This window comes from Colletes latitarsis, chromosome 11, assembly GCF_051014445.1.
Source record: "Colletes latitarsis isolate SP2378_abdomen chromosome 11, iyColLati1, whole genome shotgun sequence".
NCBI lineage: Eukaryota > Metazoa > Arthropoda > Insecta > Hymenoptera > Colletidae > Colletes > Colletes latitarsis.
In genome coordinates this window covers 20,118,119-20,131,481 of record NC_135144.1, presented here as the reverse complement: position 1 = coordinate 20,131,481, position 13,363 = coordinate 20,118,119, and the positions used below count along the sequence as shown (strand labels likewise).

The following is a 13,363-nucleotide window of genomic DNA, read 5'->3' as shown; positions in this document are numbered from 1 at the left end:
AATGATTGTAATTGGCCCCCGCAACTGAAAATAATTTTTTCAGAACGATTTGAATGTTTTTTTTTCGCCGAATAATTTCAGCACCGTTTACTGTATTTAACACGTTCACGGATGTGAATATTACGTTACTAGCACTTAAAATAAATAGGAAAATAATATTGGAAAGGTGCAAGTCGAGAGCGTACGCATAGTTGAAAAGTAGCTTATTACTTGTTCCGTGACGGGGTGGAAAGTTAATACCGTAACTTTCTGATCTACTCAATCCCGTGAGGCTTCTTCCGTTCTAACGAGCCAACTGACAAGCTCTACTTTATAATAACATTAGCCACCTGTCGTAATTACTGTTCTCGATATAACGAAGTTAAACGAATTCGCAGTCGAACAAGTCTTCAAGTTTGTGGAATGCTGTCGGCGCTGATAGGATAAGAGGTTTCTAGACCAGGGGTCGGCAAACTTTTTCCCGAGAAAAGTTGGGTAGCAAATATTTTAGCGACTCTTTCGCGAGTAAAATATAGAATGCAATATAATTTTTCATGGTACTTTAAAAATATCCAAAGGGAGGAAATTTTCAGAATCTTTAATCGGGTTAAGAAGATACCTCACAGAGAATACCGCCAACGAAAGAAGCAATAAATTTTTAATTACCCATTTAACGAGTCTACTTCCGATCTGCTCGATAAATTATATTTTCAGGACACTCTACATAATAATTTCACATAGTTCCTCGTTTCACATATTTCCAAGACTCGACTCGTTTATTCCAGCTAACAGATTCGATATTAACCGGGCATTTGACTATCAATATCGCGATTCGGTCCGATAAATATTGGCTTATCGAACGGGGGTCACAGTATCGAGAACAATTTTATCGGATTCCTTCTCATTTAATTACAGAAGAATCCAGTGTCAGCGAAACTGCACGCGCACACGTCGCGAATCGGAAGTCCCCTATGAAAAATTTCTCTGTTGTCCGCGAGGACGTTTTTGTTGATTATTTTTCACAAGTATTCCTCCACGGCGGAATTTCCTCGCGAATATGGAAGTCACGGTGCTGAAAATTTTTGAAAAATTTCAGACTGGCACCGTTGAAATACATCTTGCAGAAAACACACGACTGTTCGAAGATAAAGTTACCAAGGATTCTATTCAAGATGCGCAACCGTTTCTCGCTTTTTCGTTGACGTTGGAAATATTACGGATGTCACGACGTCGCGATTATTTATTTTCACCTATGCTCTATGCGTTGACTTTCGTCGTTATTAAATTTCTATTTTAACTAATGCAGAAATTGGACTTTTTTAATTCGTTTGTAGGGGACCCCACATTTAATTTCTCCATAATCCATTAGATTGGATAACAGAATGTGAAGGAACATAATTCCAAACAATTCTGTTTTTAATATTCTTTTCAAATATATGTGTTAATAAAAGATACATGAATGTCTCAAAAAGATTTTCATGAAATAATTAAAGGAATACCTTGCTATTCGTTGGCAAAAAATGGATTGGAAAAATGGAGGACGAGAACAAGCCTGAAACGTATTAATCAAGCTTTGAAATCGCGCTTTTCGCGACGATTCGTAACGACAGGCGAGCAAGAAAAGAAAGTTAATCTCTGTCTGCGAAGGCGTTCGTTTCCCTGGACCTGTCGCGATATATTTTTTTGGACGCGCGAACGGTGCACTCAGCGGGATTTCAATTTGAGAACGGGCGGGGAAAAAGCACGCGACCAGCACGGCGGAACGAACGTCGAGCGAACAACAACACGTAATCGAACTTCCGTGGAATACGCGGAGACTTTGCAGCCTCCGCGGCAAGAAACATGATGCATTACAGTTTCTTTAACTCGGCGAACATCCGCCTCGCTAAAGCGTCGCCATTGAAATTCAAATGTATTTATGACTTTTCTCCGTTGAAAATTGTTTGGAGCGTATTGCACTAAGTGCGGCGCAGTCGAACTTCCCCGTTCGTTCGATCGATTGGTTATACTTTGAAACACGAGTTCAAATTCGGTATACGTTCTCGAGTACCACAGAGAATTGCGTGACCCTCGACAAAATAAAAGTTTTTACTTGGAATTTTAGCTTCGTATTTTTTATATTATTTTAACTTCCCGCGCACGGGCGAAGCTGGAGAGAAAATCGTACATTTCGCGCGCCATTTTGTAAACGAAATAGCCGGAAATACCAATTATAATTGTATTATACTTTGGTTATAAAATGAAAAGTATAGGACGTAAAGTATTACACGGTAGTTTTTCGGCGAAATAATTATTGCGGATGCTCGTGATTAAATGCATTAGTGATCTCTGGTTAGATTAATCTGAATCCTATGAAACGAAACAAGCTACCTCGTATTATGCGGATCAGTTAAATGAACATGCTGACTCTGAATTTCAAATGGGATCAACCTCTGTGTCCATTAATTATTGTAAATAACATGTCGAGCAGGATTTGCTTAAAACACAATTCTATCCGACAATTTGTTTGACAAATCAGGGGACAAATTGCGAAAGTACTTTTGTTGTAGTTCTTTGAATTTTCTTCTTCTTCGAAGATAAGTTATAATATAAGTTACTATGTATTTTTAAATAAATTCTCAATCAGATTACAATTGTAGTTTCAGAAGCTACGACATAACAATTTCCTACCAAGCCAGCTTTCGCGGTACAATTTCGAAATTGCTGTTTCAATATCCATAGAGTACTATTCACGTGACGCGATTCTACTCATTAAATTGTATATTGTCGTGGATGCACATACGCGGATTAATTTCAATATTTGCTATTACATATCAGGATGCACGTATATCACGCAATACACCGTATTTTAATCGTCTCCTGCTTCCTATGTTTATTCATCATCCATCGAAACGGAGCACACGTATCGATACAGGTGTGATTTATGTCGATTCGGAAAATATATCTAGCACATATTTCATCTTTCACTACTCTCAACATTTATTTCTGTCAATACACCATCGTAGTTTACCAACTTGTGGAATATATTTTCCTCGTACAGTATTACCTCGCTTCGTGCAACAATCTGCGTTACGGTTATAAGAAACAGAGTTACGCCCACCACTGTCTGCGTGTCTTCGACTCGATTTCAGCTCCGAATTCGATTTATATTCATTACGTTACATTATCAGTAAACTGGTGGGATTTTCAGAATGAAAATAACTCGAAACGCGACGTTATTCGGACTATTTTAACACTGCCTTTACTGGGGAAAACTCGCGAATAGATAAATATTATTTTTACGAAGATTCAACGAAAACACAATAAATTTTAGTTCCCATTAGTGTCTCATTTAGTGCCTCAGTCACGCAGGATCGAGTTTCAAGCTACCAACGATGGAGTATCTGACTCTATAGTGTACATTTGCTGTTCTCTTTAAGCAACGCGTTTGAGTTTCATCAGTTTCTAATTTGATTTCAAGGAAAGATGCATCGCAGTTTTAATTTAAACTCGTCATTCGTTTCGAGCGTAGAAATATTCATTTGTTTCTATTTTACCACCAAAGTAATTAATACTCCAGTGAGATGTAACCCGTATAAAGGAACCGCCATGCAATATTACGTTACTCCGAAGAATCAGAGAGCTTTAAGCCTGCGTACCGCCAGCACTCGGACTCTTTTCACACGCGGAACTCTTTGAAACTTCAAATAGCTTCTTTCGGACTTACACCTGTATTTGGCTTCCCTTTCACACACGTCAGTCTTCCGATTCTTTTACACGTAACTTGCCACCCTCTGTAACGCGGAATCCTGCGAAACTGTGCTCGCTATAACGCGCAAGAAAACCGGGGACAAGTGCTCCCCCCACATTTCTCCGCCATTTATGACAGACTCGTCGAACGGAAAGCTATGCATAAAAAATGAGACGTTCGACGCGAGCATCGATTTCCTGAATTTATAAATTTCCCTTCTCGAGGGATTCCGCGCCGCAAGGGAGCCGGAAATTTTCAAATTCTTCGCGATAGCTGACGAATCGTATAAGCGAGAACGAACGGACGCAAATATCTGTGTTCATCGAAAATGATTCGTGACTTTTGAGGATCAGAGACGTCCGCCATTGTAGTACGCAGCCTCGATTGCAACCACTTAATCGAAGTTATGTTATTAACCCCAATTTTATCGAGCTTTTCAATCGATCGGTCTTTATTTTTATCGATGAAACTATGCAAATTAAATTTATTGGACACAAAGTCTAAGATTCATAAATTTCGTAAATTTCAAGTTTAATATGTTTAAAAGGTTTCTCTGAAATTCTATAATCGTACAGGTAATATTTGTATCTCGTTAAATAAAACTAAAAGTTTCTAAATTGAAAACTCCAATTATTGCTACGTTCCCGTAACACGCTTAGGGGTAGTTCTGGGAAATTCTTTTATTTTTACACAGTTCTTGGAAAAACAATTACAAGATTAGAGGCATAGAAGACGTAATTCTTTTGAATAATATAAACTGGTATAAAAGATTTATCCATTGGCGATATAATTTGTCGTTTCTTCGATACTGTCACGCAATTTATTCACATTTTGCGAAATAGGGTGTTACGAAAAATGACTTTAATAATCTCCCTTTGTCAACTTCTCTACTTTCAACGGCCAAAGTTCGTCACCTGTGCATCGATACACGAACCTTCGCGACCGATCGACATTTCGCAGTATATTTTCGTGTTAACGGATGAAACTTTATCTCATAAAAGCGAGGCAGCAGGTGCCGCGTGTACCTATCTTTCAAACATGTTGGCTTTGACGTAACTCGTTTAAAAATTGCAAAAATTTATAGGAAAACTCGGCCGCCTCCGTGTTACGGTCAAATCTGCGACAGTGTAAATAAATCCCGAACTCGTTACATAATATTTTAACATTATTTGCCATTAAAATATTCAAAAATCAGGGTTACAATTTATAATTAAATTATAAATCTCAATGCCAATTCTATTTTCTTCTGTGCCTGTTTCTCTATCACAAGTGTAAAATAAATATTAGTATAATTTCAAGGCGAAGTTTGTAACGATTTCCCACAGTGGCCACTAGAGGGATACGCTCAACTGTACCTCTCTCGCAAGTGCTCCGTTTCTTTAATTAATAAAATGAGGTTAAAGTCGATGTACTCTTGGATTGAATACATCCAGAAAAACCAATCTTATCGAATGTTAAACTGTCGATAAAAAAGTGCCTTGCGTTACTGCATTTAGGAAGAAGCAAAAATGCATAGACGTTTCTAGAAAATATTAAAACTGTGTTTCAGTTTTCGAGAAAAAGAGCAGAAAAAATGGCTCGATATGGTGAAATTATTTGAATTTCGTCGATGGAGTCTGCCAGTGAAGGGATAAGCGCGTATGACGGGCACGGGGGTCGAACGGGCTTCCCCGATATGTATTATTTGGCCCAGAATCCCGTCAGAACGTTCGCGGCTGAAAGAAAGGGAGCAATCGAATGCATTCCCTGGCCTTCTTTCGTCGAGCTAGCAGACACACAGACAGTTCCCTCCCTCTGTCGTCTGGCTCGCCTCCCTTCCTCAATACCAATATTGTTAATCTATTCGTTCGTTCTTGGCACGAGATCAGACGAGAGATTGCTACGGTCAACAGCGTAATTCAGTCGCTCGACGGCGTCCCTTTTGCTCACGCTAGATTTAACAGCGACGACGATGCACGGGGCAAGGGTGATTAGACGAATAGGCGGAGGGAAGAAAACATCGACTTCGTTAGGTGTCCTTTGAAAGGGGGCGTGGGGATGGAGAAAAATTCAGCAATTTGAGAAATGATCAGTGGGTGGGCGGGACGGCAAACATGTCAGTAATTTGAAGTCTTCGCAGAACCTAATTCCTTTTTTCTTGTGCTCTCACCTTTTTGCCGATTGACAAGGGTTAGGCGAGTCGGCCTCACCCTCTGAGAAAGTAAATTATCACCCTCTCAGATTATAGCCTGCAAATTGACAGTCGGCACTTGGACAGGAGGCGAGAAACTTTTCTTCGGTGTTTGTCGAGTCATTGAGATTTTTATGTAGCGTTCGATTGTTAAATAAATAATTCTTTAGCTAACTTAACGTTAGCTTAAGGCTAGCTAAAAAAGTGAGTGAAAGTGTTTCTTTTAACACGAATAGTATAATGATTAGAGAAATATTTTTGCTATTATTGCGATACGCGTGGATGAGCCTACCAAATTAAAATCTTTAATTTCAATAGGCTCGTCTGCGTGAGAAAGTTCATAAAATCACTCTCAATGAAAATCAAAATCCCGATCAATGAACTTTAATGGCAAGCATTTATCGACTGCTGTATCGACGATGGAGAATCTGGTTTTGATTGTTTTAATTTACCTAACCTGGCTAGAACAAGCGTTAACTAGATTCTCAATCACTGTTTGATACAGCAGCCAATAAATTTTCCATCACCATTATATTGGCGGTGAAATAGGTCAATATTCTTTTCGACTACATTAAACGGAATACTTTAACTGTCGGAAGAGAACGATAATTCAGTCAAATGCATAGTTTTTGAAGAGAGTTTGCTATATTTTTTCGTTAGAAAGTATAAAACGACAGCCTCGATTAATGCCTTCGTACGATTCGTTGATTTTTATAGACAAATAGAGTTCAGCGTAACACGAGTAACTGGAGCAAATATTTTCGCGTCTGATTGGCATCGCGAAACCGGGAATACTCGTGTCGGCCGATGAATTTTGCCTCTTTCTGTCCATCAACTTCCGGGATGATCTTCGCGGGATCTGTCAGAAAGCTACTGCAATTTTTCGGAACATTCGGATCTTCGACATCCACGCGAATTTGGTATTACTCTCGCCATCTATTATTTTTTCCAATGCAAATGGATTTTACCTCAGTACCATTATACTATTAGGATCTTCTGGCAGCCAAATTATAATTAATTTTATTTATTAAACATTCCAACAAAGGGATCCAGAAAATTGATTAAACTTGCGTTATTTCTTAACAGGGAAGTAGGATGAACAGCATAGTGGAGGGAGGACGAAGAATCTTTTTACCACCGATGATTGGGGCACTTAATTACCATTTCAGGCTGGTACTTAATTACAGGAAACGGCAACTTTATTCCTCTCGCGAGACACCAAAGCGGGGCTTTCAGAAGAGACATTCAGTCGATTGATTCGCCCATTGGCGGGCGAAGTGCGTGTTAATTGAACGAGAGCAGTGTAGCGCTGAGTTAACTGGAAAATGTCGAGCTGTAGATTTTAGGGCGTGTAACTGCTTCAATGGAGTATGCGACCTGTTCGATAATGGCAAACAAAACGACTAGAAAATTTAATACACAAAGTTTGTTCCATGATCGATGTTGGCTGACATCGGCAGAGTTGCGTAGATTATGCTTTTGTTTGCTACGAAATACTACTCTATTCAATCTGTTTTATTCTAAATTCATCAACAGCTCAAAGTGGATTTGGCTCGAAAGACCAACTACAAATATTAAAGTCTTCCTCCGTAGATTCTGACACTCCAACTACAGTAATTTCAAGGTTTTACTTGTTTCTTGGCCTCTGCTGCAATATGCATGGAGTAAATATATGCAGATCTTTAGAAAGCATGAAATTATTAAACACAGCCAGCTGTAGCTCGCCTTGTATATTGTCGTTTAAGCTGTATTCTCTTATTATTACTGTTCATAGAAATAAAACGAAATAGAAAGAAATATGTGTAGTAGAAAACTTTCTGCAACGAAGGTCCTCGAGACAAAAGTGAATAGCAAGTTTTTAGTGAGCTTCTTATCGATGTAACTCGAAAACTTTGAACATTCAGTTCGTGACAGTTACTCCATCACAATTGTAATATCTCGTGCGTAAAATTTTTTAAAATAAGGTGTACGAAAAGTGAGATTACGGACACAGCCAACGGACACATGTCGTAAGGCGCTTTAACGAGACAACGGCGTAATGGCGCGAACTTTGAATCGAGTAACACGCCCACTATCTGTACATTTCAATTTCCGGCGATGGTAATCTACCGATAAAAGTCCGGACACGTGATTCTCATGCAAATGTCTGCAGGGAGTTTACGCGCACCATACGACCCCAAGCATAATTTCTACATGCAAATACGAGCGATTCGTACCGGGTTACAGTTGTCCCGATTCAGATTTTACAGACGCGAAATATCGGTTAGATCGACGTTATCGTGATTACCAAAAATCCGCAATTCCGTCAGATTTCCCGTCAGGTAGAATTTCCTTTGTTTCGCAACGCGAACGAACAATGTTTGTTTCGAGCATATTACGCGTCAATTATACAACAATCTATGTATTAACTACACGGCTCACATAAATCGAGCGTGTTGATATTGGAGCGAATAAAAAATAAAACAACGAACAGTTCCTTTGTTCTCTATTAAAAAATTAAATTAAATTAAAAAACTCGCTCTTTTCTCTCGTTTGGCGAGTACTGTCTGTCCTGAAAATCCCGAAGCATTTCTAACGCTACAAATCACGAGCAGAGAAGAAATTAGGGAAGATGGAAAGTGTGCTCACCTTGGTGTAGACACCGGCGCTGGACAGTTCGTTCTCGATGACCATCACGATGATGCCGAACATGCCCATGACGAGCGCGTAGTCGCTGATGCGCTTCCGCTTCTCGAACAGGGCCTTCCGTCTGCCCAGCCGGTAACCGACGTTTGGTTTGTGCTTCGAGCCGGGCCCTATGCTGCCCGAAGGGCCTTTTACCTGACCGCCGCCAAGCACGCGGTCGTCCATGTACCGTGGGTACTCCGAGTGGACGCCAACAAGGGCGATTCCGGCGTCCTCGCCGGTTCCGGTAACACCGCCGCTACCGCAACCAGCACCCCCGCCGACGCCCCCGGCGCCACCCACGCCGCCCCCACCGGCCACGCCGCCGCTGTTCTTCATCGCCCCCGGGATCGAGAGAGTCGACACTGGCTTCCGTAGCTGAAAACATCACCCACTTTTACCAATCCGCACGCAAATTCCATCGGGAGCTAAACAATCCACAGTAATGATTCTTAAAATGAACACATCGTAGGCGAAATTCGACACCTACAGATGTTTATACACAACGATGTCGAACAACGTTCTTCGAACGTGATCTTTCACGCTTTGCTGACTTCGAAGAGGGAACAGAAAGGTTCAATTTACGAATCATATCTGTGTTAGAGGGTTCATTTTAAGAATCATTACTGTATTCGTATTTTAAATATTGTCTTTCGTTCTTTAGTACCAAGGAGTGTCCCAGTTGAGAGGAATAGAAATGTTCAACTTGCGAATCGCTCGCTCACATCTGGGGTTCCTTTTAAGTATCGTTAGTGTAATCGTCTTTCACGCTTCGTTAAAATTTAGTGGTCCTATCTGGATTTATTTTCTTTAATAATCTTGAGAATTTGTTTAGCTCCTCGGTGAAAAATTTTCATCAATGGCAGTCGATGTGTTAAAGGATTTTTTAAACCAATGTAAAACACTGAAGAATTATCGTTATAATGGTGAAAAATAGAAGTTTCTAGCGATTAAGAGCTTTCCGAGAAGATTCTCGAGATTGATCGAACGGGTCATAAATCATATTTTCGGAGACCCAAAGCTGAAGAAGTTGTTTCAGTGAAAACGTCGAGGAATGTAATTGTTTCGAGGGAGGTGATCGATTCGTCTGCGTCGAAAATGACGGTGTTTCGTCAGAACGCGGATCACAATGACGTGCCTGTCTCGCCACGAGCAACCCGAACGATGCTTTTCTAGGTTAATGCCACTACAGCTTGTCTGAGAAAAAGAGTAAAGCAGCGACGACTCGGAAGAAATGCGCGAACGCGTCGGTGAAATGCTCAACGCGGCGTGACTCTCTCGTTCTGTCGGCGATAGTACTGTTTAAAACTCTTTAAACGTGGAATAGATCACATTGCCACGAAATATGAAGAAGCTAAATGGCGATAGTTAAAGGTTAAGCAGCCTCGAAAAGTGTCCCTGATTTTGTCTATTTCGACATTCCATTGTGTAACTGAAAGCAGGGAAAAACTGTGTCGATATATTATACAGAGGGGAATATAAAAATCTCATTACGAAGCGTGGACGACACCTACGGTCCTATTTAAGAGCGTGCACAAGAACGTGCATCAGCATGTAAACTCGTGGAAAATGTCGAGAACGATAGAACGGGCAACGAGTGAACTGACGAAGGGATTGCATCTTTCGCGAACGACCTGTGATTCGAATCGCGCGGAAATCCGGTCAAGGAGCAGACGATCGCCGTGTCTCGTTGGAATCTCGATTCGAAATGATCGATCGCATTTAGTACTCACGGCAAATGGTAAACGCCGAGGCGAGGGAAACCCGTCGATTTCACGAAAATATGTCTTTTAAGGTTAATCCTATAGGGGATGTAACTTTGGTTCATAGAGCGAGTAAAGGTGATTTTAGAGGATGATATAAAAGATATAAAATACCTTAGAGTGACTAAATTTAGATTTCTAAATACGGAAATGTCGATCCAGTAACTATTAAGCAGCCATTCTTCGAAAGTTCGTTTGAAAAGTCGAGACGATCCCGGAGTTCCTGATTTCTTTCTCAAGGTACGTATGCATTTTCCGGTCGAGCAGTCTCGGAAGACCGGGTTCGTAGATGGAAACAGACAAAATGCCAATGGGGGAATATAGGGCGGTTTCCTAAATCCCGAACCACCTCTATGGCCTGTCTGGGACCTGTGGATACCCTGTACAGCGCGGAGTCCTTTGTACTAGGAAATCGGTCCATAAATTCTGTCCTTTCGCACTGTGCGGGCTCACGACGCGTCAAGTGCCATTCAGAGAGCCACGAATAGACGGTTTTCTCTGAGAAACTGTTAACTGGTAGTTTCCAGATCCAGATTCTCGGAGGAACGTGTACAGATCGAACTGTGAACGACGATCTCAAACATCGAATCAAACCCAGTAAATATCGTAGATTTATACGAACGATAATTTTGATATTCGGTAATTTAAACCTAACGAGAGCTTGACATTTTTCACCTGAGAGGCATCCGGAACTGCGAAGAACGAAACATTTGAACGCGAAATATACAGAAAAATCGTAATTCCGGCTAAAAACTTAATTCTCGACGATGAATTTTCGTTCTGAAAGTAGTGCAGCAGAGGCACTTAAATAGTCCTCTCTCCCACCTTAATGAGCAGAAGATGCAGCCGCAGCTGCGACGACTACGCCATGGAGATTCAACTTCGTTTACCCTCGGGAATATCAACCGGTCCGTTTCAATTACAGTCAATCTCGTAACCTTGTTACGAGTTCATCATGTAAAACCTTGCTTTATCAAAATGACGTGGTTTACTTTTTCTTGAAGAATTCGCTTCGAACACTCGACGGAATCGCTCGGTTTAAGTAGTATGGCTCAACCATATCTCTGTCCATTAGTTCTTTATTTTTACTTACACAACTTGTGATCATTCTGTACGATAAAAACAGTAAAAAAGATACGGTAATATTTTTCGAATATCAGTTTAAATTGGCTTCGAAAACTTTGAATGGTTTGCTCAGTTTAAGTAGTATGACTCAACTATATCTCTGCCCATTAGTTCTTTATTTTTACTTACACAACTTGTGATCATTCTGTACGAGAAAAACAGTGAAAAAGATACGGTAATATTTTTCGAATATCAGTTTAAATTGGCTTCGAAAACTTTGAATGGTTTGCTCAGTTTAAGTAGTATGGCTCAACCATATCTCTGCCCATTATTTTTTATTTCTACTTACATTGACACACGCTGCTCTTGAGCCTAATTTATCATGATCTACTCATTTTTGTTCCACCAATTGTGTATAAGGACGATCCACGATCGCAACAGGGTAATTATGAGATTATGAAACGCGAACGATTTTACGGATAGTCGACCTCGTGACCTTTTCCGAGAAGCCAAGGAAGGAGGTACGACGGGTGTTATTGAGAAAGGACAGAAAGGAGAATACAGAAATGGAGGGCGGTAGTCATGGAGACCGTTCCAAGAGACTACATCTTCCTTGATCTAATCATTGATTGGCGTGGTAATCTTAAACTTCTAGTCCTGAAAGTTCGCGTTTGAGAACCGGTTTCGACCGCGGCGACCAACAAGTCCTTAATCGCGCGTACGATGGAAGGTTACCCTCGATTCAAGGGAATTTCATTGGCAAACGGAGCTCGTCGTTCGACGTCATCGAATCGGTGACGCAATGATTCCAGTAGGAAAGTTTGTGGGGAATTTTCAGCGGTCCGTCTCCAAGATGGCGCGACCTCGTCGAGCTCTGCCAAGTCTTATAACACTCCTTTGGCCTGTTATGTCAGTAAATATTGAATTTTTTTGATTGTAAGTTTCCAGTGGAAAATCGAACCTGGATTTTCTATTCTTATCTGAATCTATTCTATTTGATCTGAAATTAATTCTAGATTTGGATATGAAATAGGAAATCGTGACAAACGTAGTTAAGTAGTAATCGATACGAAAAATCGGACATTTAGCCTCGTCTGAGGCAAGGTCTGTCTCAAATTGTTTTATTTTATTACGCGCAACTTTAATTCCTTTTTGGTTAATAAGTTTCAAAATAGATATTCGTTTTAACGATTTCGTTTGAACATTTCCACGTGGGATGTTATAAACGTAAATAATTGGTTGAACGTAAATTGAAATCATTGCGGCCTTGTGCTCGTTACAATTACGAGTTTGCTATTCATATTTTAACGAAGTTTGAAGGTATTACATTCCGCTTGTGCACCGCGTACATAAACATTTGCTAACCGTTCCGATACACGCTTTGCCTTTCCCTCGTTTCGGAAGAATGTTATCCGATGTTTACCTTTTGTAACAGCGCGACGAAGCTTATAAGCGCCAAGATACACGAGCAACCGATCCTCTAATTATTTCGAGCAACGTGCAATTTCACCACCATCGTAATATTCCTGAACACAGAGTGTTTGTATCGTTACCTTTCAAAGAGTTCGCGCAGCCAAATATTTAGCGATTGAAAATTCTAAATTCTAAAATAAGAATGGTAGACGAGACTCCAAAGTACAATGTTCCAATTTCATATATTCTTAAATTGTCTTTCCAGTTTAAGGGTCAAGAAAAATGTTATTGAGGGAGTAGTCTATTCTTGTCTATTTACGCCTTTCAAAAGATTTTGGTGCGTTCAACATCCTTAGGCACTTACGTATTTCTCACCTTATTTACATTATTAACATAAACAGTATACAGGGTGTTCGGCCACCCCTGGGAAAAATCAAGAATAGCAATTTGTTGATGGAGGCTTCGTTAAAAAGTTATTAACGTTTAAAGTTCCGCCCATACTGAATTTTTTTTACGAAAGTGGTTAGGATTTCGGGGGTATGTCTAATGACCAAAAATGATTGTAATTGACCCCCGCAA

The 13,363-nt window shown here is 40.3% G+C and overlaps 1 protein-coding gene across 2 annotated transcripts in view; it reads right to left on the bottom strand.

Moving 5' to 3' along the window:
* Positions 1 to 13,363, bottom strand: part of Sk (small conductance calcium-activated potassium channel) — a 252,814-nt gene that overhangs the window by 79,504 nt on the left and 159,947 nt on the right. For both annotated transcript variants that reach the window (XM_076778213.1, XM_076778214.1), the window contains exon 5: positions 8,508 to 8,921. In XM_076778213.1, the coding sequence (XP_076634328.1) occupies positions 8,508 to 8,921 (414 nt within the window). The remainder of the gene's footprint in view (positions 1 to 8,507; positions 8,922 to 13,363) is intronic.